This window comes from Trachurus trachurus (assembly GCF_905171665.1).
Source record: "Trachurus trachurus genome assembly, chromosome: 4".
NCBI lineage: Eukaryota > Metazoa > Chordata > Actinopteri > Carangiformes > Carangidae > Trachurus > Trachurus trachurus.
In genome coordinates this window covers 34,432,159-34,455,072 of record NC_139898.1, presented here as the reverse complement: position 1 = coordinate 34,455,072, position 22,914 = coordinate 34,432,159, and the positions used below count along the sequence as shown (strand labels likewise).

At 39.8% G+C, this 22,914-nt stretch overlaps 1 protein-coding gene across 2 annotated transcripts in view; it reads right to left on the bottom strand.

Moving 5' to 3' along the window:
* The window catches only part of pde4dip (phosphodiesterase 4D interacting protein), a 157,308-nt gene that overhangs the window by 60,287 nt on the left and 74,107 nt on the right, over positions 1–22,914 (bottom strand). For both annotated transcript variants that reach the window (XM_083969576.1, XM_083969577.1), the window contains exons 4-9: positions 21,240–21,350; positions 16,882–16,958; positions 12,240–12,363; positions 11,753–11,913; positions 10,879–10,993; positions 9,410–9,442 (exon numbers count right to left, since the gene is read on the bottom strand). In XM_083969576.1, coding sequence (XP_083825702.1) covers positions 9,410–9,442; positions 10,879–10,993; positions 11,753–11,913; positions 12,240–12,363; positions 16,882–16,958; positions 21,240–21,350 — 621 coding nt within the window. The remainder of the gene's footprint in view (positions 1–9,409; positions 9,443–10,878; positions 10,994–11,752; positions 11,914–12,239; positions 12,364–16,881; positions 16,959–21,239; positions 21,351–22,914) is intronic.

Here is a 22,914-nt window from a genome sequence, read left to right as displayed (position 1 = left end):
TGCTCCTCCTCCTCCTCCTCCTCCTCCTCCTCCCTCCTCCTCCTCCTCCTGTGCGTTGTTCCTGCGGTACAGCGCAGCGATGCAGAGCCGCAGCCGGTGTTTCTCCAGCAGCAGCTTGTGCAGCCGCTCCAGCGACAGCGCCTCCACGCGCGCCACCACCGTGTCGAAGCGGTACATCCGCTCCAGCATGAAGCAGCACTTGGAGCAGGCGAACTCACTGCTGTTGCCATGGTGACCGCGGGTCAGCTGGCGGCCCAGCGCGTGCGACAGCAGCACCTGCAGGTTGAGTTTGGCCGCCGGGTGGAAGATCCACCGCCGCTGGTTCCCAAGCAGCTCACGGCCGCAGATACGACACAACGACTCAGAGGAAGAGGACTTCATCTTCACCGCTGCTGCTGCTGTTGCCGTGGTCGCGGTCGCCACGACGTCCAGCATCTTCACCTTCACCTGAGTCTGTTCAGGTGAGCGCTTTAGATTTATATATTAACCCTTAATCCTGTTGTCGTCCGGGGTCAAGGAAGAAAGGATGGAAGGAAGGAAGGAAGGACAAAGGGAAAGAGAGAAGGAAGGAAGGATAAAGGGAAAGAGAGAAGGAAGGAAGGACAAAGGGAAAGAGAGAAGGAAGGAAGGATAAAGGGAAAGATGGGAGGAGAGAAGGAAGGGGAAAAGGAAGGAAAGATAGAAGGAGGGAGGGAACAGATTGGGTCAAAAAGGAAGGAAGAAGTAAGGATGAAGGGAAGGAAGGAAGGAAGGAAGGAAGGAAGGAAGGAAGGAAGGAAGGAAGGAAGGAAGGAAGGAAGGAAGGAAGGAAGGAAGGATTGTGGAAAGAAGGAAGGGAAAAGGAAGGAAAGAAAGATGGAGGGAGGGAACAGATCAGGTCAATTGGATCAAAAGGGGAAGGAAGAAGAAGTGAGGACGAAGGGAAGGCAGGAAGGAAGGAAGGAAGGAAGGAAGGAAGGAAAGAAGGAAGGGGAAAAGGATTGTGGAAAGAAGGGAGGGAGAAAGGATGGAAGGAAGGATGGAGGAAGGGAACAGATTGAGTCTATTTGACCCAGAAGGACGACAGGATTAAAACTGAGGATGAAGATGTGAGGAAGAAGCTGCATCAACAGCAGCAGATCTCGTCGTCGTCGGATCTCGTTGACATGACAACGCGATCGGAGCGGATGTGATGTGCGCGTGTCTCACACTGTCTCACACTTTCACTTCCTCCGTGCACGCGCTGCCAGACTCCACTGGGGCGTGTTGTTACCACCAGGCTCGATTCCGTTCCCGTTGTCGCTGCTTCTCAGCTCCGCTGTTTAAATCAAAGACGTCTTTTTAAAACATGACAGCATCTTCATCTTCCTTTTCCTCCTCCTCTTCCTCCTCTCTCTGTTCCGCAGCGGCCGCCTCCTCCTCCGTTATAATCCGAACACGAACGCGGATTTTTCCAGAAATAGGCGATAAAAAACCGAATCCCTTCCTGGTCGAGGCTCCGCTGGAGGATCTGATCCGTGGACCGGTCGGTGCCGCTCCGTCTCCCCGGGATCAGAGCTCCGAGCCCTGGACTGAGGATGCAGAATCCACCGGTCTCAGTCCGACTCGAGCTGAGCTGAGAGAGGCAGCAGAGAGGAGGAGGAGGAGGCGACGTTGACAGAAACCAAAGATCCTCTATGCACGAGAAGAGGTATCACTCCGCGCCGCGTTAACTAGTCCCCCCGTCTGCAGGAGGTGCACTTTGATTACTGTAAAACCCAGTCAGTCACTCACCCTAATGCGGATTATTGATTATTGATGGGAAGAGCTCACATGATGTTCTTATTACTTTTCATTTAAATGAATTATCCCTGGAGTAGGACTACAATGTGTTTAACGTATAGGCGGTTTTTAGTCAATGTTCTAATTAGGGCCAACGGTGTGAATTTGTGGAAATATTGTTGACAAAATTATGGAAAAAATACTTTTTTTTAGGAGAAAGTCATAAAAAAATTCTCAAAAAAGTGGTTAAATGTTCAAAAAGTTTTTTTTTAATTGTAGAAGAATAGCATGGTTGTTTTCTATTTATGTCATTTTTTAAATCACAGCAGGGAACAGATTTTGTTTACATATATTTGTACATATACATATTTCAATCCTTTCTTTCTTACTTGTCATGTAGCCTAGGAGTGAATCTCCCATACGTGGATCAATCAAAAGTCTTGAAAGAACTAATTATTGCAGTCTAACTCTATTAATAATTTTATTATTATTATTATTATTATTATGAATTATCAAAATGATTCAGTGAAATCAATAACCCAAAAAACACAAAAAAGTCACATTTTCTATTATTATAATCATGATTATTATTGTTATGAGTCACTGATCTCATCATGTAAAAAGCTGTGAAACTGCATGAAGAGCAGGTTCATGTTTATAATCTACGGAAGCTGAGAAGGACCACACTCACTTACACTGCCTCAAAATGAGACTTAAAGCCGCCGCTCCTCTGAATTAAAACAGGTTGAAGCTCATTGTCTGAATGAACACGTGAGGAAAGAGGTGTTGGTTTTTGTTTTTGCAGCTTTTGAATCTGTGAAAATCTTTGCAACATCACCAAAGAAGGTGATTATTATTAATTATCTCACCTATCTTTGAAAAAAGAAAATAGGCTTTAACTTCCTCTTGATATTATCTCGTTAATATGAATCATAATTGATCTTGAGATAATGAGTTTAACAATATAACTTCTGGTCTCTGGTATCGGTGTGGGAGTGAGACGTCTCACCGTCACACAGACTGAACATCTTTCTGGCCTTTAACTCTAACTCAGTTTGTTCTGTGGAAACGAGCTGAATCAGTTTTTACTCAACAGATTAAAGGAGCAGTCAGTCACAGAGACACAGACAGAGAGAAGAGGTGTCTGTTCCTTTAAAGGGATAGTTCAACATTTTGGCAAATTGACCCATTGCCATAATCCCTATAGTCATAGCAGTAGGTTCGTTACCTTTAATTGTCGGTGCAAGCTGTTTTTAGAACGGCGGAGCAGAGCCGTGAGCTGCTCAGAGCTACGCTACGGAGGCTCATTATGGGATTTCTTGGTTTCCCTCATCATCAAACTCATCAAATACACAATCCAACAACTCCACAACGCTCTGGTGGACAAGTTGTGAGCTGCACATTCACCACGCTATGAGATAATAACACAACGTTACCACACAGAGTTGTTGTAGAGGGAAATTCATGCAAAACCACTGATGCACGTTGCCTTCAGGGACAGTTTTTCATCAACAGTCTCTGCATTTACCTCTGGCAATGGGCCAATTTGACAAAATGTTGAACTATCCCTTTAAGATGATGAAACTTATCTGTGAAAATCTGTTTCAGAAATAATAAATAATCTAAAAGTTTTCAGCAAAAAGCTTTTTTTTCCCCACTAAATTAATTGGTTTAAGCTCCAGTTTTTATTTCTGTTTCCTGAACACAAATGTTTGACGTGATGTCATGGTGATGTCATAGTGATGTCACACACACACACACACACACACACACACACACACACACACACACACACACACACACACACACACACACACACACACTGTGTAACTGTGTATTTGACCCGCTAATGAAAAGTCAAAGTGCTGATATTCTGTTATTTTTTCTTTGTTTTCTTTGGTTCAGTTCAAAATGAAACTCTCTGTTTCCATGAAGCTGGTTTGTGTCACAGCAGAGTGAGTGTGTGTGTGTGTGTGTGTGTGTGTGTGTGTGTGTGTGTGCAGGGTGTGAACAGCTCTGACTGTTTCTCATCAGCTTCATTAAACGCTCAGCGTGGAATGAGTTCATGCCTTTTCCCAGGGGGGAGGGGCCCCGTGCAGGGGGGAGGGGGGGGGGGGGGGGGGGGGGGGGCAGAGTCTCATTTTCCTGCACTTTCAGTGTCAGTGAATCACTCGTCGCTCTTTAAACAAAAAAAACGACGCCACTGACACAGTTTACTTTGCACATAAATCTGTTAAACAATCAAACTTCCTGTCGACCTTTGACCTTTGGAGTCACATGACTTCACATCAGAACCACGATGAGAAACAACACTGAAGATTCATCTTTTACTCCGTTTTTTATCAGTTTTATATTCAAACGCCTGTGTTCTTCACTGAACCAAGATATATTTGATAAATTAGGTCAATTCACTATAAAATCCCATAAACGTGTAAAAGTTGACTTGTGAGATGCACTTGTTTGGTTTTATATATATACACGCTGCATCTCTATAAATTAGAATAAAAGTTTATTTATGTCAGTAATTCAATTAAAAAAGTGAAACTAATACATTATACAGATCCATTACACACAGATTTAATTGAAATGATTGTGGTTTAAATTTAAAAAAATAACCCAAGATTCAGTGTCTTCAAAAAACTGAATTTTACAAAAGACCAATTAAAAAAAGTATTTTTAATACAGAAATGTTGGCCTTCTGAAAAGTATCTCAATCTATATGCAATCAACACTGGAAATGGACGTATAATTTATTGAGATGCACCTGTAGGCTATACTATAAAGATATATTTACTACAGGGGTTCTCAACTAGTCTCACTCTGGGCTCCACATGTTCCCGTGGTCATTAAGTCACGACCCACTTTTATAGAATTCAAACCAAGATTTTTTTTTAAAGCCTTTAAAAACTCATTTTTCTCTTTATTGAGCAAAGTGCATTTCAGAGCACATGAATGAAACTGAGGAGTTACCATGACAACTGCATGTACGGAAGTGAATAAAATAATATCAAACTGCACAAAATGGAGACCGACAAAACAATATATATTTGACTTCTAATGCATCTCTGCATTCAGAGCATGTTCACTAAAGTGAATAAATATCAAACTGCACAAAATAAAGACCCACAAAACAAAACCAGATTCACTGCATCAGGCCACATTAATAAGAAACTGATATCTTTGCATTCAGAGCAAATGGAGCAAATAATAAGAAAGTGAGGAGGAGCATTACAACTGCATGTGTTCACGTGTCTCGTGCCTTTCAATATAAGTTATTTTTCAAAATAAAAGACATGTCCAACATCAGATGTGCATTAAATATTATTTACTTTTTTGACCAGCTGTCCGCGACCCATCCAGAACAGGTCCACGACCCACTTTTGGGTCCCGACCCACCAGTTGAGAACCACTGATTTACTATATAGATGTACTGTATACAGTATATGTACATGTATGTATATGTATATAAATATGTTTGCATATGTCTCTGTGCGTTTGTATTGATATTGATTCATGGCAAACAGGGGGAGGACAGAAGTGTGATGATACTGTAGCTACAGGATGTTTTTCTGATGATAAAGTGTGAATCTTATCTTTGTGATTGTTTTTAAATAATTGAAGGAAACACACGCACACACACAACCACACAACCACACACACACACACTCCTCTTTTTCTATTGGTCCTCATGTGGTATTTAGTTTTAAATGCACTTACTCCTCATCAGTTCTTTAAACACTCTGTGACTCTGACTGATGAGCTGCAGGAAGTCAAACTGACTCTGTGTTTGTGAACCTTGTGGTTTCTGCTGCAGTGGACGACGATTTATGTAACCTGAACTTCTGTTTGTATTTTATTTTATTTTATTTTATTTTTTCGTCTTTTCTTTTCTTTTTTTTTCTCTTTCTTTCCAACATGAGTTACTACTACACACGAGAGTTTGATGATGAAGCTCAGACACTGTTTCCCACAGATCCTCGATCGGCTCTTCACCCGCCGTCTTTCATCACTGGATGTGTTGTTGACATGAGAGAGGCCTGTGTGTGTGTGTGTGTGTGTGTGTGTGTGTGTGTGTGTGTGTGTGTGTGTGTGTGTGTGTGTGTGTGTGTGTGTGTGTGTGTGTGTGTGTGTGTGTGTGTGTGTGTGAGAACCACCTTTCTGGCCCCTGACTCGTGTCCACATCCGTCTTCCCGCTACAAGACTCTGGAGACACGACACCAAAACACCGATCGGCCGGAATGAGGCTCGCAATCAAAACTCAATTAATCCTAATCAGAGATAAGTGAAGGAACGAGCTGCTGCTGCTGCTGACAGACGGACGGCGCCCGCTGTTTACTCCCCCAGAGTGGCAGAAACAGAGGGGGGGGGGGGGGGGGGGGGGGGGGGGGGGGGGTGCTGAGGGTAACTGAGATCTCTAATATCAGAGAGAGCAGCACCAAGGGGGACGAGGACGACCGCTGCTGCTGCTGCTGCAAAGGATGATGGGAGATACACTGCAAAAACTCAAATATCTTACCAAAAATATTTGTCTTATTTCTAGTCAAAACAAATCTCATTCTACCTAAAATCAGACTCATCACATTAAAAGTAGCTTGTTTTTAAGACATTTTTTACTTTTTTCAAACATATTTTCACTTGAAATAAGTAGAAAAATCTGATAGTGGAGCAAGTTTTTCTTATTACAAGCACAAAAAAAACTTGCTTTCACTGGCAGATTTTTCTACTTATTTCAAGTGAAAATTAGTTTGAAACAAGTGAAAATGATCTAAGAACAAGTTAATTTTTAGGTGATGAGTCTTATTTTAAGTGGAAAGAGTTTAGTTTTGACTAGAAATTAGACATTTTGACAAGAAATAAGACAAATATTCTTGGAAAGATTTTGAGTTTTTGCCGTGTACGATTTAAACAGGATTTCAGCTCCATGTGTCCCTTGTCTCTAGTTCTGGTTAAATCAATGAGTTGTAACTAGTTCCAGGGAGAATGGAGCATCTCTTGGCTGAAAACCAACCTCGTAAGATCAGAGCCTCTGACCCGGTGTCCCAGCTCTCGTCTCCATGGCGACACCGCCACACAAATATTTGTTCTGAGACTGAAGAACATTACTTTTTTAGTTAATGTATATGTTGAAATTAGGGCCAATGGCGTGAATGTGTGGAAATATTGTTGAGAAAATTCTGGGAAAAAGACTTTTTTAAGAGAAAGTGATAAAAAAAATAATAAAAAGTTCTAGAAAAAAGTGGTAAGAATTCTAAAAAAAAAAAAAAAAAAAGTAAAATATTTTCACAAAAATTTCTGAAAAAAGTTGCAAAATTTTCAAAAAGTTTTTAAAAAGAATTCTAGAAGAAACTGGTAAAATTAAAAAAAAAAAAAAAGTTTACAGAAAAATCTAGAAAAAGTGGTTAAATTAAAAAAAAAAAAGGAAAACATTTTCTAGAAGAAACTGGTAAAATTAAAAAAAAAAAAAAAGTTTACAGAAAAATCTAGAAAAAGTGGTTAAATTAAAAAAAAAAGAAAAAAAAAAAGGAAAACATTTTCTAGAAGAAACTGGTAAAATTTCAAAAAAAAAAAAAGTTTACAGAAAAATCTAGAAAAAGTGGTTAAATTTAAAAAAAAAAAAAAAAAAAAGGAAAAAATTTTCTAGAAGAAATTGGTAAAATTTCTCAAAAACAATAGTAATAGCAGTAGGTTCGTTACCTTTAATTGTCGGTGCAAGCTATTTTTAGAACAGCGGAGCAGAGCCGTGAGCTGCTCAGAGCTACGCTACGGAGGCTCATTATGGGATTTCTTGGTTTCCCTCATCAAACTCATCAAATACACAATCCAACAACTCCACAACGCTCTGGTGGACAAGTTGTGAGCTGCACATTCACCACGCTATGAGATAATAACACAACGTTACCACACAGAGTTGTTTTAGAGGGAAATTCATGCAAAACCACTGATGCACGTTGCCTTCAGGGACAGTTTTTCATCAAGCAGACTCTGTATTTCCCTCTAAAACAATGGTGTGTTATTATCTCATAGCGTGGTGAATGTGCAGCTCACAACTTGTCCACCAGAGCGTTGTGGAGTTGTTGGATTGTGTATTTCATGAGTTTGATGAAGGGAAACCAAGAAATCCCATAATGAGCCTCCGTAGCGTAGCTCTGAGCAGCTCACGGCTCTGCTCCGCCGTTCTAAAAATAGCTACACCGACAATTAAAGGTAACGAACCTACTGCTATGACTATAGGGATTATGGCAATGGGCCAATTTGAGAAAATGTTGAACTATCCCTTTAAGGGGGAATCTCATGTGTTTGGGAACACTGTAGATCATTAGCAGCTTTTCAGCGCCTTGTGAATCAGTTTCCTTCTGTGTTTATTTGTGTCTGCTGTGTTTTCAGTGAGGATGAACTCTGAAAGAGATTTGTAATAAATAAAGTTCTATAAAGGTCAAACAAAGAATAAAAATAAAGATGTTGTGAGTCAGTGTCTTCAGGTCCAGACGGAGAGAGAGAGACTCTGGTTTCACTTCAGAGGTTAAAAATGACTTTATTAGATGATGAGACTTTATTTTAAGAGGAGCTGAAGCACCAGAGTCTGAGTCTGCAGTTTGACAACGATGCTTCAAGAAATTAAATATATGGTCTATGAAATACGACAGAGTATTAGGGCCACACTGACAAATAAAAAAATCACATGACTTTGAGAATAAAGTCGTAAATTTACGATGTTTTTTTCTATGTACGACTTTATTCTTGTAATGTCATGACTTTTTTCTCGTATGAAATGTACAACTTTATTCTTGTCTATGTACGACTTTATTCTCGTAGGAAATGTACGACTTTATTCTTGTAATGTCATGACTTTTTTCTCGTAGGAAATGTACGACTTTATTCTCATAAATTTACGACTTTATTCTCATAAATGTACGACTTTATTCTCATAAATGTACGACTTTATTCTCGTAAATGTACGACTTTATTCTCGTAAATTTATGACTTTATTCTCGTAATGTTATGACTTTTTTCTCGTAGGAAATGTATGACTTTATTCCTGAAAATTACGACTTTATTCTTGAAGTCTGTGTTTTTTTTTCTCAATGTGGCCCTAATACTCTGCCGTAATGAAAAGTATTTTTTATTTATTTATTGACTTTCCTGTGTTTTTTATTTTCTTAACATATTTTCCTTTTCTTTTTAAGTTTTTTCTTTTATTTTCATGTCCAGTCAGGACTTTTATTTCTTTTAACTGCACTGTTAAATTCTTGTTTCTTTTCACACACACACACACACAGATGGACTATAAGGCCAGAGGAGAATCGAACGCTCAAAAAAGTAAAGAACAGCAGGAAGAAACAAAAGAAAGAGTAGCGAGTAGCGACCGAAGAAAAAAGAGAAATGAAGGAAAATAAAATAAAAGCAACAGAAACTAAAAAGACAAAATGAGAAAAAATAACTCGGTGTTTGTTGTCATGTAACATCCTGTGGGAGCGGATGGATCAGTGTGTGTGTGTGTAGTTCAGGTGAGCTGACACCGGGTGGCGCTACGTCTCTGTGTGTGAGTGTCAGGGTCACACACACACACACACACACACACAGACACACACACACACACACACACACACACACACACACACACACACACACACACACACACACACACACACACACAGAGCGGTGGTCCTACCTGCATGTGTGTGTGTCTGCGCTGGTCCAGACTCTGTGGAGACAAACAGACTCAGAATCAGCTGATGCTTCACAGTCTTAATTAAAACCAACAGTAAACGATCTGCTGGACGCACACTGACACACACACTCTGGTATTTCCTGTATGTGTGTGTGTGTGTGTGTGTGTGTGTGTGCGACTCTGCCAAAGTTCCACTGACCCACATGTGGAGGTAAAAACAGGCCGATACCTCAGTCTGGGCTCTGAGCCAGAACCATAGATATAACCTACTGTATATAAGAAGACTAGATGACTCATCCGCCGCTGCTGCCCAATGCCACGGCGTAGCCACACGGCGGCCATCTTGGTAAGGTCAACTCTCTCCCTCAGAGCATTAAGCCTCTGGTGCATGTTCTGCTATAACGACCGATGTCCGATTTCAAAACGGTTTGATTTTTTATGAACGTCTATGCAGTTATGATGCAGCAAACTTAAAGCAGAAGTAAGCGATCCGGTGGTTTTGGCTAATGCTGCGTTCCAGGCAGGCTTTTGAAACCGTAAATTACAGCTTCAAGTCACGACTTACGACTTTGTAGCGTTCCAGGCAACCCACTCGTGTTTCTCCGACCTGTTTTACCTGTGAAAGTCACTATAACGGCCACTCGTAACTTCTGACCCGTGAACTCGTACCAGATCGAACTGGTACCACTTCACGGTCGGAAAAATACGAGTTACGAGCTGCCTTGAACGCACCATAACAGTCCTCGTCCCTACGTCGCCACATTCACGGCGTTCCTTGGCTGCACACACAGCCCTGCATGCCGTTCTCTCTCCTCATTGGATAAAAACTGTAGGATACAAGGAAAGTTTTCTCCTGGGCTCAGAGCAGAGCAGAGTGACTGACAGACCCGTGTTTCAGTCCAAACACTCTATAGAAGTGATTGCTGTCGGAAGATACAACTATTTAAGACTTAGCCTATATTAACACAAAAATATCACTTACTTGCTGCTTTAACTCTTTAATGTTCAGGCCCGTTGAGAACTCTAGAAATCCAAACATCCTTTGACTGATCCCAGATCAGATCTATTGTCTGATCAGCTCAGCAGTTGTTCAGTTGTTTTGACTCTTTCATTTAAACATTTGCAAGTGAAGAAACGTCGACACGGAGCAGAAAGAACGAAACCAAACAACATTCAGTTTCACTCTTTACATGATGTCATTTTACTTTGGATCGGTTTAAGAAAAGGTTTATTCCACCTATTTACTGGAGCATTTTCATTCGGTTTGGACTCTGAAATGATTCTAATCTGAATATTTGGCTCCAATCTGTGTGTGTGTGTGTGTGTGTGTGTGTGTGTGTGTGTGTGTGTGTGTGTGTGTGTGTGTGTGTGTGTGTGTGTGTGTGTGTGTGTGTGTGTGTGTGTGTGTGTGTTACAGCTGTGTGAGCTGCAGGAGGATGAACCCAGAGGGAGAGGCTGTTAGAACTCACCTCGGCCGTCTGCTCTCTCCTCTGCAGAGAGGACGAGAGGTCGTGAACTTTGACCTCCAGCTCCTCGACCCGGAGACCCAGAGAGACTTTCTGCTGAGTCAGCTCCTCGATCGCCCTGAGAGGCACAGGGAGAGAGAGAGAGAGAGAGTGTTGTGTTCAGTGACAGTACGTAGATCAGAGCTCTGTCTCTTTATTCATGTTTAACAGCAGACTAATATGTAACGTGGCAGATCATGTCATTTTAAGATTTTCTGAATGAAACTGGAGCCAATAAACTTCTGCTGTTATTTTCTTTATATTTTAGACTCAAAATGATTTTTCAATTAAATTAAAAATGATGAGTGATGGGTTTGCTTTTGACATTTTGGCTTCATGAATATAAAATAAAAAGGTTGGCAATGTTATACATACAAAACAGAAATTACATTTTTTTTCTCTTCAAAACTAAACCTGTTTGTTCCCATCGAGGTCGGTACGGTGGCCTTGAGGGCCCTTTTTTAATACTTAATTTCATTTTTTAGAAATTTTACCACTTTTTCTAGATTTTTCTTTAGAATTTTTTTTTTTTTGAGAAATTTTACCAGTTTCTTCTAGAATTTTTTTCTTATACTTTTGAGAAATTTTACCTCTTCTTGTTTTTTTTTGTTTTTTTTTAGAAATGTTACCACTTTTTTTTTTTTTTTTGAAATTTTACCACTTTTTCTAGATTTTTCTTTAGAAACATTTTTTTTGAGAAATTTTACCAGTTTCTTCTAGAATTTTTTTATATACTTTTGAGAAATGTTGCCACTTTTTTATTTTTTATTTTAGAAATTTTTACTACTTTTTCTAGATTTTTCTTTAAACTTTTTTAGACTCAGAGCAGCTGACTCACCTGTCCTTGTGGGCGGAGCCTCCTGCTCCTCCTGCTCCTCCTCCGCTCTCCTCCATCTCCATCCTCTCCACCATCTCCCTCTCCAGAGCCAGACAGCGCTGAGACTCCGAGTCGGCCAGCGAGGCCATCTGCTCGGCCTCGGCTCGGGCCAGCTCGGCCTCCTAGTTTAGTTTAGTTTAGTTTATTGGTTTAATAAGGGACAATGTGCATTTACATTAATCATTTAAAGGAAAAAATGAAAAGATGGTTGCACCAGATTTAGCTCCCAGTTCATTTCCATCTGTAGTCCCTACACATAACATACAAGTAGTAAAATACACAGAATACAAGCTATGTCTATTGCTGTCACTGTGTCTGTAGGTCTATTGCTTGCATGTCTGTCACTGTACTTATCGTATTGTTGCTATACGGCTCTACGTATGTGCACTTTTGCCCAAGACAAATTTCAATAATAATAAAAATGAAAGTTGATCTGATCTCCTCTCACCTCCTGCAGCAGCTGGACTTTGGTCTGCAGGATCTCCTGCATGTGGCTGATCTCCTCCTGTCGCTCCGACAGCCGGCGCTGCAGCTCCGCCTCATTCTGATTGGACAGGCTGTCCGCCGTCAGCCTATGGGAGCGCAGCGCGAGGAGGACACGCAGGTTAGACAGGAAGTGGAACGAAGATAATAATATCTATAGTATTATTATTGTTTTCTTTTTGCTACTTTTATTACACTTTGATTATTTCTGCACATTTATATAGAAAAATTCAATAAAAATATTGATCACAAGAAAAAATATTGTTTGATAAAGTTTTGAAAAAATGCAGTGGGGGAAAATGCTTTTATTTATTTATTTATTTGTCTCTTAAAGCAATACTTACCTTTCTGGAACTTTTGCACATTTCTTTGTCTAAGTTAAAATGCTATTAATAATCTGATGATACATTAAAATGTAAGAGAAACCCAACAGGGTTAAAAACTCATCATTTTTTCATTCTCATATAATTCTGAGAAAAGTCTGACCAATAATATTATTCGGTCCGATTAATAAGATTTGACGAGCGACCGAACCTACTTAATATGTAATCACTTTGCGCACCCCTCTCCTCCTCTCCCCCCTCCCGACCAGGAAGAACGCTTATTGACAGAGCAGTAGCAGGACACAGAGAGCAGAGGAGACTAGAGTCACAACACACTAGAAAGAAGGTTTTTGGAAATAAATAGTTTTTTAAAAGACCAATAACTGCAGCCGCAGCTGGTCGCGGAGTTTCATGTCTGATATTGTAACGTTGATAGTGATCAGCCCCGAGTGATACGTAAACACAGGAAGTCACATGTGTCTATAAAGCATCCAGTGCTAACTGCTAGGGGGCTAGGCTACTGTTAGCTCTGTGCTAACGGCTAGGCTACTGTTAGCTCTGTGCTAACGGCTAGGCTACTGTTAGCTCTGTGCTAACGGCTAGGCTACTGTTAGCTCTGTGCTAACTGCTAGGGGGCTAGGCTACTGTTAGCTCTGTGCTAACGGCTAGGCTACTGTTAGCTCTGTGAGTTCTCAGCGGTCCGGACCCGGTTGAACTCCGGACCGGCGCGGCTCGACTCGGCTCGGTCTGGATTTATTTTCGGCCTGAACCAGCGCATCAGGTGGCGCTGGTCCGGCCGCCAGCCCGGCTCGTTGAGAACTGTAATCTGTAACAATCACTTCCCCTGCGTCTCCAGTAGCAGTAGGCTAACAACAGTTTATTATAAAACTCATCAGTCATCATCACTGAGTCCGTTTATACGGTTTAAAACTCCGGTGTTGTGTTTGTTTGTGTTGTTCCCGTTTCACTCGCGTTCCTGTTCTGTTTACCGTTGCCATGCCAACGCATGAAGCAGGGAGGGAGGGGGCTCGTGGAGCTGCGCAGGAGGGAGAGGTGGGTGGGACTTGTGAGGGAGGTGGAGCTGTTGATTTTCAAATGTTTGTGCTGTGCTGAGTGAAATGCCAGATCGGTAAGTATTGCTTTAAGTTCCACTTTTTTTTTTTTTTTACTTGTTCCCTCTTTTTTTCCTGCTTTTATTTTCACAATCATTCCCTTTATCCTCTATAGATTTATTATTTTCTCTTACTCCATAATAGGATTTGTTAGTTTTTGTTTTTTCTACTCTTCGTTAATGCATTTTTTGTCTTTGTGTCGATCAAAGTTTGAATATGAGACAGTTAAGGACAAATAATAAAGAGGAGGAGTCCACATGACGACAGGAAATATGGTTTATAGCTTCTCACCTTATAATAAACAGTCTTTTGATATAAAAACAGGCAGCTGATGTAAAGCGTTTGTCGTTTTATTTTGTAAAATCTCAAATAAAAAGCGAAATAAAATCAATAAATGAAGTGAACAGTTTAAACTTGTTCACTGATCTGATGAGAGATCCCACACTCTCTTCCTCCTTTCATTTCTCTCCAAAAAACATCCAAATATAATTCCTCCATTCTGCTCGTATGTAATGTCGGCAAAAAAAAGAGGAGCTTTGAGAAGCTTCCACTACAAAACAAGCTTGAAATATAGACTTATTTAATTCTTTTCGGGACAATTTCTCATGTCGGGGCTTCAATACAAGAGGGACATTACATACAAGCAGCATGGAGGTATCTGGATGTTTTTTGGTGTGTCTTTTTGTTACGAAGACAGTTGGTATCCATTTGCAACCGTCATATGGACATGCACTGCTACGCCGAGACCCCCTGTAACTCAGAGAAGCCACGGAGGACTCTGAAACTTCTCCCAGCCCTTAGTCCACATGAGGGGGAGGAGATAATAATGAGGGAAATTTCAATTTTGGGCTTTGAACTATCCCTTTAAACCAATCGGAGCGACAGAGAGGTAAAGGTCAGAGGTCAGGACGTTCACAGTTGTAATCTGAAGTTATTGAATGGAGCAGCAGACCCACTCTGAGGCCGTGGTGGCGGTGGTGGTCAGTGAACGCATCGTGGAGGACGAGCTGGAGAATCTGATCCAGGAGCAGCTGCTGCTCAGACAGACAGGTGCTACAGCTCAGAGAAGCTCCGACTCAGCAGCAGGAGGGGGGGGGGGGACTCTGGCCTTTTACTATCACCCCCCCCCCCCCCCCCCCCCCCCCAGATCCTCTAACAGCCCCTCCCCTCCCTCCTCCTTCACAACAAACCTCTGTCTTCCCACCGTGATGTTTTACCAGAACATCTGCACATCCATCTGACTTTACGGTTGAGTTGAGCTTTTATTTTGAAGTGGTGCTTGTGCTTTTACTCTGAAGGGTTCAAGAGTCCTAATGGAGATGAGACAGAAGAACCTTGATCTGATCTGATCCGAGAGATCTGAGATTCCTGAAATGTTTTGTCCTGTTTATGCTTTTTTCTTTTCTATGTTTTGACATAAAAATCTACTTTTTGATTCTATTTTTGTGTCTTTTTTAAATATTTTATTCTTTATTTTTGCTGCTGGAACGAGTGAATTTAGGAGAAATAAAAAGTCTCTTCTCTCTTATTCAGCATTTTTAAAGTTCAGGTTGTGCAGAACTTCAACTCTGACTGCAGCTGTTTGACTTTACAGTTGAGTTGAGCTCTTATTTTGAAGTGGTGCTTTTACTCTGAAGGTGTCAAGAGTCAAGAACCATGATCTGATCTGAGGTCTGTGTTTGGAGGTTTAGAGATAAAGATTCCTGAAATGTTTTGTCCCTGCTGCCATAGACGAGGCGCCTATACTCTCAGGCCTCTGCACTTAAATGCACTTGGGTATCAAGTTATTTTTTTTCAATTCTTGCAGCACTATGCACTTTAATGCATTGTGTGTAGACTGTTTACATTCTTACTATGCGCAGAGCATTATGTATTATTATTATTATTATCAATAGTAATTTATTAGTAGTAGTAGTATTTTTTTTACTATTCGTACTGTCTTTTTTGTGTATTACTGCACTACACTGTAAAAACTCAACATCTTTCCAAGAATATTTGTCTTATTTCTTGTCAAAATGTCTCATTTCTAGTCAAAACTAATCTCTTTCCTCTTAAAATAAGACTCATCACCTAAAAATGAACTTGTTTTTAGATCATTTTCACTTGTTTCAAACTAATTTTCACTTGAAATAAGTAGAAAAATCTGCCAGTGAAAGCAAGTTTTTTGTGTTTGTAATAAGAAAGAAAAACTTGCTCCTCTATCAGATTTTTCTACTTCAAGTGAAAATCTGCTTGAAAGAAGTAAAAAGTGTCTAAAAACCAGCTGCTTTTTAATGTGATGAGTCTGATTTTAAGTAGAATGAGATTTGTTTTGACTAGAAATAAGACAAATATTCTTGATAAGATATTTGATTTTTTGCAGTGTAATTGCCAAACTTTGAAAATTATGTCAAGTTCTCATAACAAGGACATCTCAAACAATGTCAACTTTGCATTAATTTTGACTGGAAATAAGACAAATATTCTTGGTAAGATTTTGAGTTTTTGCAGTGTATGTCGTGGCTAGCGACATGTCGATGTCTTGTGTTTGTAATGCTTGCTGCAAATCAAATTTCCCTCGGGATATAAATACAACTGAACTGAACTGTTTATTTGACTTTTTTCTCTTTCTATTCTTTACTTTTTATTTCAGTTCATTATATTATTCTTGTTTCAGAGTCGGTCAGTTCTGTCATTGTGGAACAAAACAAAACATTTTTGACATAAAAATGTATTTTTGATTCTATTTTTGTGTCTTTTTATTTTTATTTTATTCTTTACTTTTGCTGCTGGAACAAGTTGGATAAATAATAATATCTCTTCTCTCTTAGTCATCATTTTAAAGATCAGGTTGTGCAGAATTTAAAGCCCCAGTATGTAGGAATTCCCCCCATCTAGCGGTGCGGTTGCATATCGCTGAGTTTCCATGGTTACCTACGGTCACGATGCAACATGGCCGCCTCGGTTCGGTGCGTCGCCCACTTATGTATTTGTAACGACTTGTAACAACTCATTCTAAGGAACCAGAAAGCTTTCTAATCATTTGTATGCAGCTGTGATTCACCTTCAGTCAAATACAGATTTATGAAAGACAGGTTTGATTTTTGATAATAAAAAGACAAATAAGTTACAGACTGGGGCTTTAAAACAGCTGTTTCTGTTAGTGTATTCTGCCTCATGTTCAGATACTCACAGAGCTTTGTCCAGAAGCTCCTGTTTGTCCTCGAGCTCCTTCTTCAAACTCTCCACCTCCACCTTCAGCTCGATGTTCTGTACACACACACACACACACACACACACACACACACACACACACACACACACACACACACACACACACACACACACACACACACACACACACACACACACACACAGACTCAGGTTACACACAGTTACAGTGCAGGTATAAACAGACTGTACAGTAGGCCTATATATGATAATAATAATAAACAGTAATGAATCCTCAGAGGAACCTGAACGCAGCATCGTCTCTCTGGGTTCACGTGCCGCTCGTATCTCAGCTGGTTTATAAATAGCAGCCAGGGATCTGAACACCTGCTGAATCTGTCTGCACCTCCTCCTGCACCTCCTCCTCCTCACCTCCCTCACCTCCTGCACCCGGCAACACCACCAACACTTTTAACTCTTGGCTTCGGCAGCAGCAGCAGCAGCAGCAGCAGCATCAGACTGAACTGAACCGGACTGAACCAGCTCCACAGCCTCACGTTTAGTTTCCCCCCCTCCTCTGATTTATTTATTTGTATTTTACGATCGCTGTGACCCACTTTCTTGTCCCTCTGACACAAATACAGACAATTAACACATTTAAACTTTTTGGTAACACTTTACTTGAATAGGTATTCATATAGTAAGATTGACATAACAGCTGTCATAAACATCAATGAATACTTATGACAGCTGTCGTTAAGTGTCATTTGGTAAGTTATGTCACTTTTGATGCAAAGTTGACATTGTTTGAGATGTTTTTGTTATGAGAACTTGACATCATTTTCAAAGTTTGGCAATTACACTGCAAAAAAATCTAATATCTTATCAAGAATATTTGTCTTATTTCTAGTCAAAACAAATCTCATTCTACTTAAAATAAGACTCATCACATTAAAAGTAGTTTGTTTTTAGACACTTTTTACTTCTTTCAAGCAGATTTTCACTTGAAATAATCTGATAGTGGAGCAAGTTTTTCTTACAAGCACAAAAAACTTGCTTTCACTGGCAGATTTTTCTACTTATTTCATGTGAAAATGATCTAAAAACAAGTTCATTTGTAGGTGATGAGTCTTATTTTAAGTGGAATGAGATTAGTTTTGACTAGAAATGAGACATTTTGACAAGAAATAAGACAAATATTCTTGGAAAGACTTTGAGTTTTTGCAGTGTAGGTCTGCTATGACAGTTTAAATTGTCTTTATGTCAAGTTGTCAGAACAAAAACATCTCAAATAATGTCAACTTTGCATCAAAAGTGACATAACTTACCGAATGACACTTAACCACAGCTGTCAGAAGTATTCATTGATGTTTATAACAGTGTTATGTCATGGTTATGACAGTGTTATGTCAATCTTATGAATACCTATTCAAGTAAAGTGTTACCAAATTTGGTTTAAACTTCTGCCTCTCTGACTTTTTTCCTCTTTACTCTGAGTAATTCATAAGTAATAAGTAATTTCATTTGCAAATACTGTGATACAGTAAACTATTTACTGCAAATGTATTTATGTATTTATTTAAAAATGACAGTGTGCAGTGACATTAATTATTGAGAAAAATAAAAAGATGGCTGCACCAGATTTAGCGGGGAGATAGATGGGGTAACATGGGGTACTTCAATAAATATAACAAGGATTTTGACAAACAAACGATTGGGACAAACATGGCAATTAATCAAGTGCAGGGGTTTTACATAAAGTGCAGAGTATTCAAGTTCATAGGATATCACAAAGAGCTCATTGATCAGTGCAATTAAAGTGCCGAATCCTGTCATTTACTGTCTTTTTCATAAACTTTACATTCTGCAAAGCTGCTCTGAGATGGGTCGTTCACTTTTTGTACTGAGTGTTACAAAAAAAAGAAACAAACTTCATGCCCAACTAATGAAAAATGAAGAGAGGTTCAAAATAAATAAATGGGTCATCATAGCGGTCGTAAAAAACTGTATTTGTTTTTCTGGACTCGGCTGCAGCAGCAGGTCGGGTTTCTGACACACTGACACACTGCACAGGTGTGTGTGTGTGTGTGTGTGTGTGTGTGTGTGTGTCAGTGTGTGTGTGTGCATGCAACACATTCTGTACACGTGCACACACACATTGCATGCAACCAGAACTGAAGCTCTCGCACAATGTGGGTCATCAGGTCGACATGGAGGTCGATGGAAAACAGGACAAACTGTCACTGCTTCATGTTCTCATCATGAACCAGGAGATAAAACATCTTATTAAATCAGTTTTTCTGCTGTTTAACATTTTAAATTCTTGTTTTTTTTCCCACCATAAGTTCAGTCTGTAAACACATCACATATATATTCTCATGTCAGAGAAGTCTCTGCTACACTGATGCTGCTGGTAGAAACCTCACACTGCAAAAACTCTACATCTTACCAAGAATATTTGTCTCATTTCTAGTCAAAACAAATCTCATTCTACTTAAAATAAGACTCATCACATAAAAAGTAGCTTGTTTCTAGACACTTTTTACTTCTTTCAAGCAGATTTTCACTTGAAATAAGTAGAAAAATCTGATAGTGGAACAAGTTTTTCTTCCTTATTACAAACACAAAGCACCTTTTCTACTTATTTCAAGTGAAAATTTGTTTGAAACAAGTGAAAATTATCTAAAAACAAGTTAATTTTTAGGTGATGAGTCTTATTTTAAGTGGAAAGAGATTAGTTTTGACTGGAAATGAGACATTTTGACAAGAAATAAGACAAATATTCTTGGAAAGATTTTGAGTTTTTGCAGTGCAGCCTTTACTTGGTGTCTTGTGGGTTTGATAAAAAGGGGACGCTCCATATTAATAAATAAAGCTTTGTGCTCCACCAACCGGGTGAATAGAAAGCAGCTACGAAGCTAAAGCAGGTCAGACAGGTGGCGTGTGGACGAGGAGCTGCAGGTGCAAACCGCTCGGTGCATGTGGAGCTGAAAGGTCAGAGGTCATGAAGCCACAGAGACTTTCTACAACACACAGAGTCTGCAGCTTTCTAACACAGCACTTTACTAATGTTTGATGCTAAATTTAACTTGTGTTTTAATCTGAAATTTGCAGCTGTGTTTATGTATTCATGTTACCTATCTATCCACTGTATTTGTATCATTGCATTTATTGTATTCAGTATATTTGATCCTATTCTAAAGCCTGACCAGGGACAAAGACTGACCATTAGCTGCAGCTGGACGTCTTGTATTGCAATTATCCCATTTTTTGTGGCAATGTTGTCCTGGTGTGAGTGGAGAGTCCAGACCTCGGAGGAGAAAACTTTATGGTCTGTTTTACACACAGTGGAGCAGTGACTCTATGTATAGAGACGCCACTGAATGCATCAGCTGCTCCTCGGCTACAACTGCACCCGAGACTGAGAAACTGTTTTTTTTTCTCAGCTTCAACTCTCTACAGAGCTACAGAGCTATGAAACAAGCAGCGCTATGTTCTCAATATTCAGTCCAATATGTATCTTTGCACCAATGCTTTTTGAAGATAACAACTATTTATTCATTTATTTATTCACCCTGACTGCTTTAAGGTCATTTTTAATCCCTCTAATATGCTGCTGTGGATTGTTGCCAGACAAAATGTTGTTGTGTTGTTTCACCAGTACGATGATGATGATGATGATAAAGGTTTCTAGATGAGAAAATCACAAAAGTGTTTAGACTTTATAAAGGTTTTAGGACCGATTCTCCATTTGGACACTTGGAACAAACAGTGCACTGCAAAAAAACTCCAAATCTTACCAAGAATATTTGTGTTATTTCTAGTCAAAACTAATCTCTTTTCACTTAAAATAAGACTCATCACCTAAAAATGAACTTGTTTTTAGATCATTTTCACTTGTTTCAAACTAATTTTTGATTTGCCCCCTTGAAATAAGTAGAAAAATCTGCCAGTGAAAGCAGCAAGTTTTTTGTGCTTGTAATAAGAAAGAAAGAAAAACTTGCTCCACTATCAGATGATTTCAAGTTAATATGTGCTTGAAAGAAGTAAAAAGTGACTAAAAACAAGCTACTTTTTAAATGTGATAAGTCTTATTTTAAGTATAATGAGATTTCTTTTGATTAGAAATGACATTTTGACTAGAAATAAGACAAATATTCTTGGTAAGATTTTAGTTTTTGCAGTGTGTGTTTAGACAAAATGCACTAGAGGTGTTATTAAAGTTTCTTATTTTAGAAACAGTAGAAAGAAAACATCTGATGAACTTCAACAACGTTAAACCTCAGCGTGGAGCAACCTGCAGAAGAACCTGCAGCTGCAGACCAGAGTCCCAGTGTGTGTCTATGTGTGTGTGTGTCTGTGTGCGAGCGACTGACTCACCCTCCTGTGCACATCGTCGCTGCTCTCCTCGAACTTCTGCTGGATCTTCTCCTCCAGGAAGTAGATGCGCAGCTTCAGGCTGAAGTTCTCCTTCTTCAGGTCGTTGAGGTGCTGGGAGATGGTGCGACAGCCACGGAGAGCGGGGTTAGACATCATCATCATCACCTCGCTGGGGGGTGGGAGGGGGGGGCATTCACAGCCCCCGCATCCACATCTAGCTACACGTCTGACATACACGTTAAACACGGTAAAATACAAGAAAGAAAGAAGAATGGTCTCTGTCTCTGTCTCTCTGTGTGAACTGCTGGTGGTCTAAACACCAAGTGGACCTGAGCTGCTCTTCACTCAGGATTAGTTCGGGGGGTCGGAGATGGCAACAGGCACCAGGGGGATTATGGGAGCTGGGAGGGAGGGGAGAGGGAGGGGGGAGGAGGGGGGGAGAAGTTTCCTTTTTTACCATGAGGAAGTCATGCCAGGAATCTGAGACAGGAGAGAGAGAGTGTGTGTGTGTATGTGTGTGTGAGTGAGTGTGAGTGTGTGTTGATAACAGGCACAAGTGCTGAGCTACTGCAGACACATGAATGTGTGTGAGACTTGATCTGTACTGTATGTGTGTGTGTGTGTGTGTGTGTGTGTGTGTGTGTGTGTGTGTGTGTGTGTGTGTGTGTGTGTATAACCTTTGTTTAATCCTGGGGTTTGTACGGTGGCCCACAGAGCTCAACAAGCTGCACAGGTTTTGGTAAAAGTCACCTGTGATTGGTTTTATTCACTTCATGTTAATACTTGCACTGCAAAAACTCAAAATCTTACCAAGAATATTTCTCTTATTTTCAGTCAAAACTAATCTCATTCTACTTAAAATAAGACTCATCACATAAAAAGTAGCTTGTTTCTAAGACATTTTTACTTCTTTCAAGCAGATTTCCACTTTAAATAAGTAGAAAAATCTGACAGTGGAGCAAGTTTTTCTTTCTTATTACAAACACAAAAAACTTGCTTTCACTGGCAGATTTTTCTACTTATTTCAAGTGAAAATTAGTTTGAAACAAGTGAAAATGATCTAAAAACAAGTTAATTTTTAGGTGATGAGTCTTATTTTAAGTGGAAAGAGATTAGTTTTGACTAGAAATGAGACATTTTGACAAGAAATAAGACAAATATTCTTGGAAAGATTTTGAGTTTTTGCAGTGGAGGTGTGAAAACAACAACAACAACATCCCATAATGAGACACATGACTCTTTATGTCACAGTGATTTTTTTTTTTTTCCAGTATTTTTCATGTTTAGTTTTGTAACTTTCACCTCAGACCTGAAACGTCTGTGTGAACCTGATGGAAGAAGCAGCAGTCAGAGCACCTGAACGCACCTGAACGCACCTGAACGCACCACCGGGTTTAAAACTGATCCACATCTTAGATCCACAAGATCCACAAGATTTATAGAAACTTCAGAAAAACCAACGGCTGCAGGAGATTTTCACCGACTGAGGCAAAAAAAAAGACGTTTTGCTCTAAATCCACACGTTCTGACTCTGATGTTTCTCAATCAATCAATCAATCAATCAATCAATCAATCAATCAATCAATCAATCAATATCCTTTATTTAACCAGGTAAAAAGATTTAAAAACCTCTTTTCCAAGAGTGACCTGGCCAAGACGGCAGCACACAAACAGC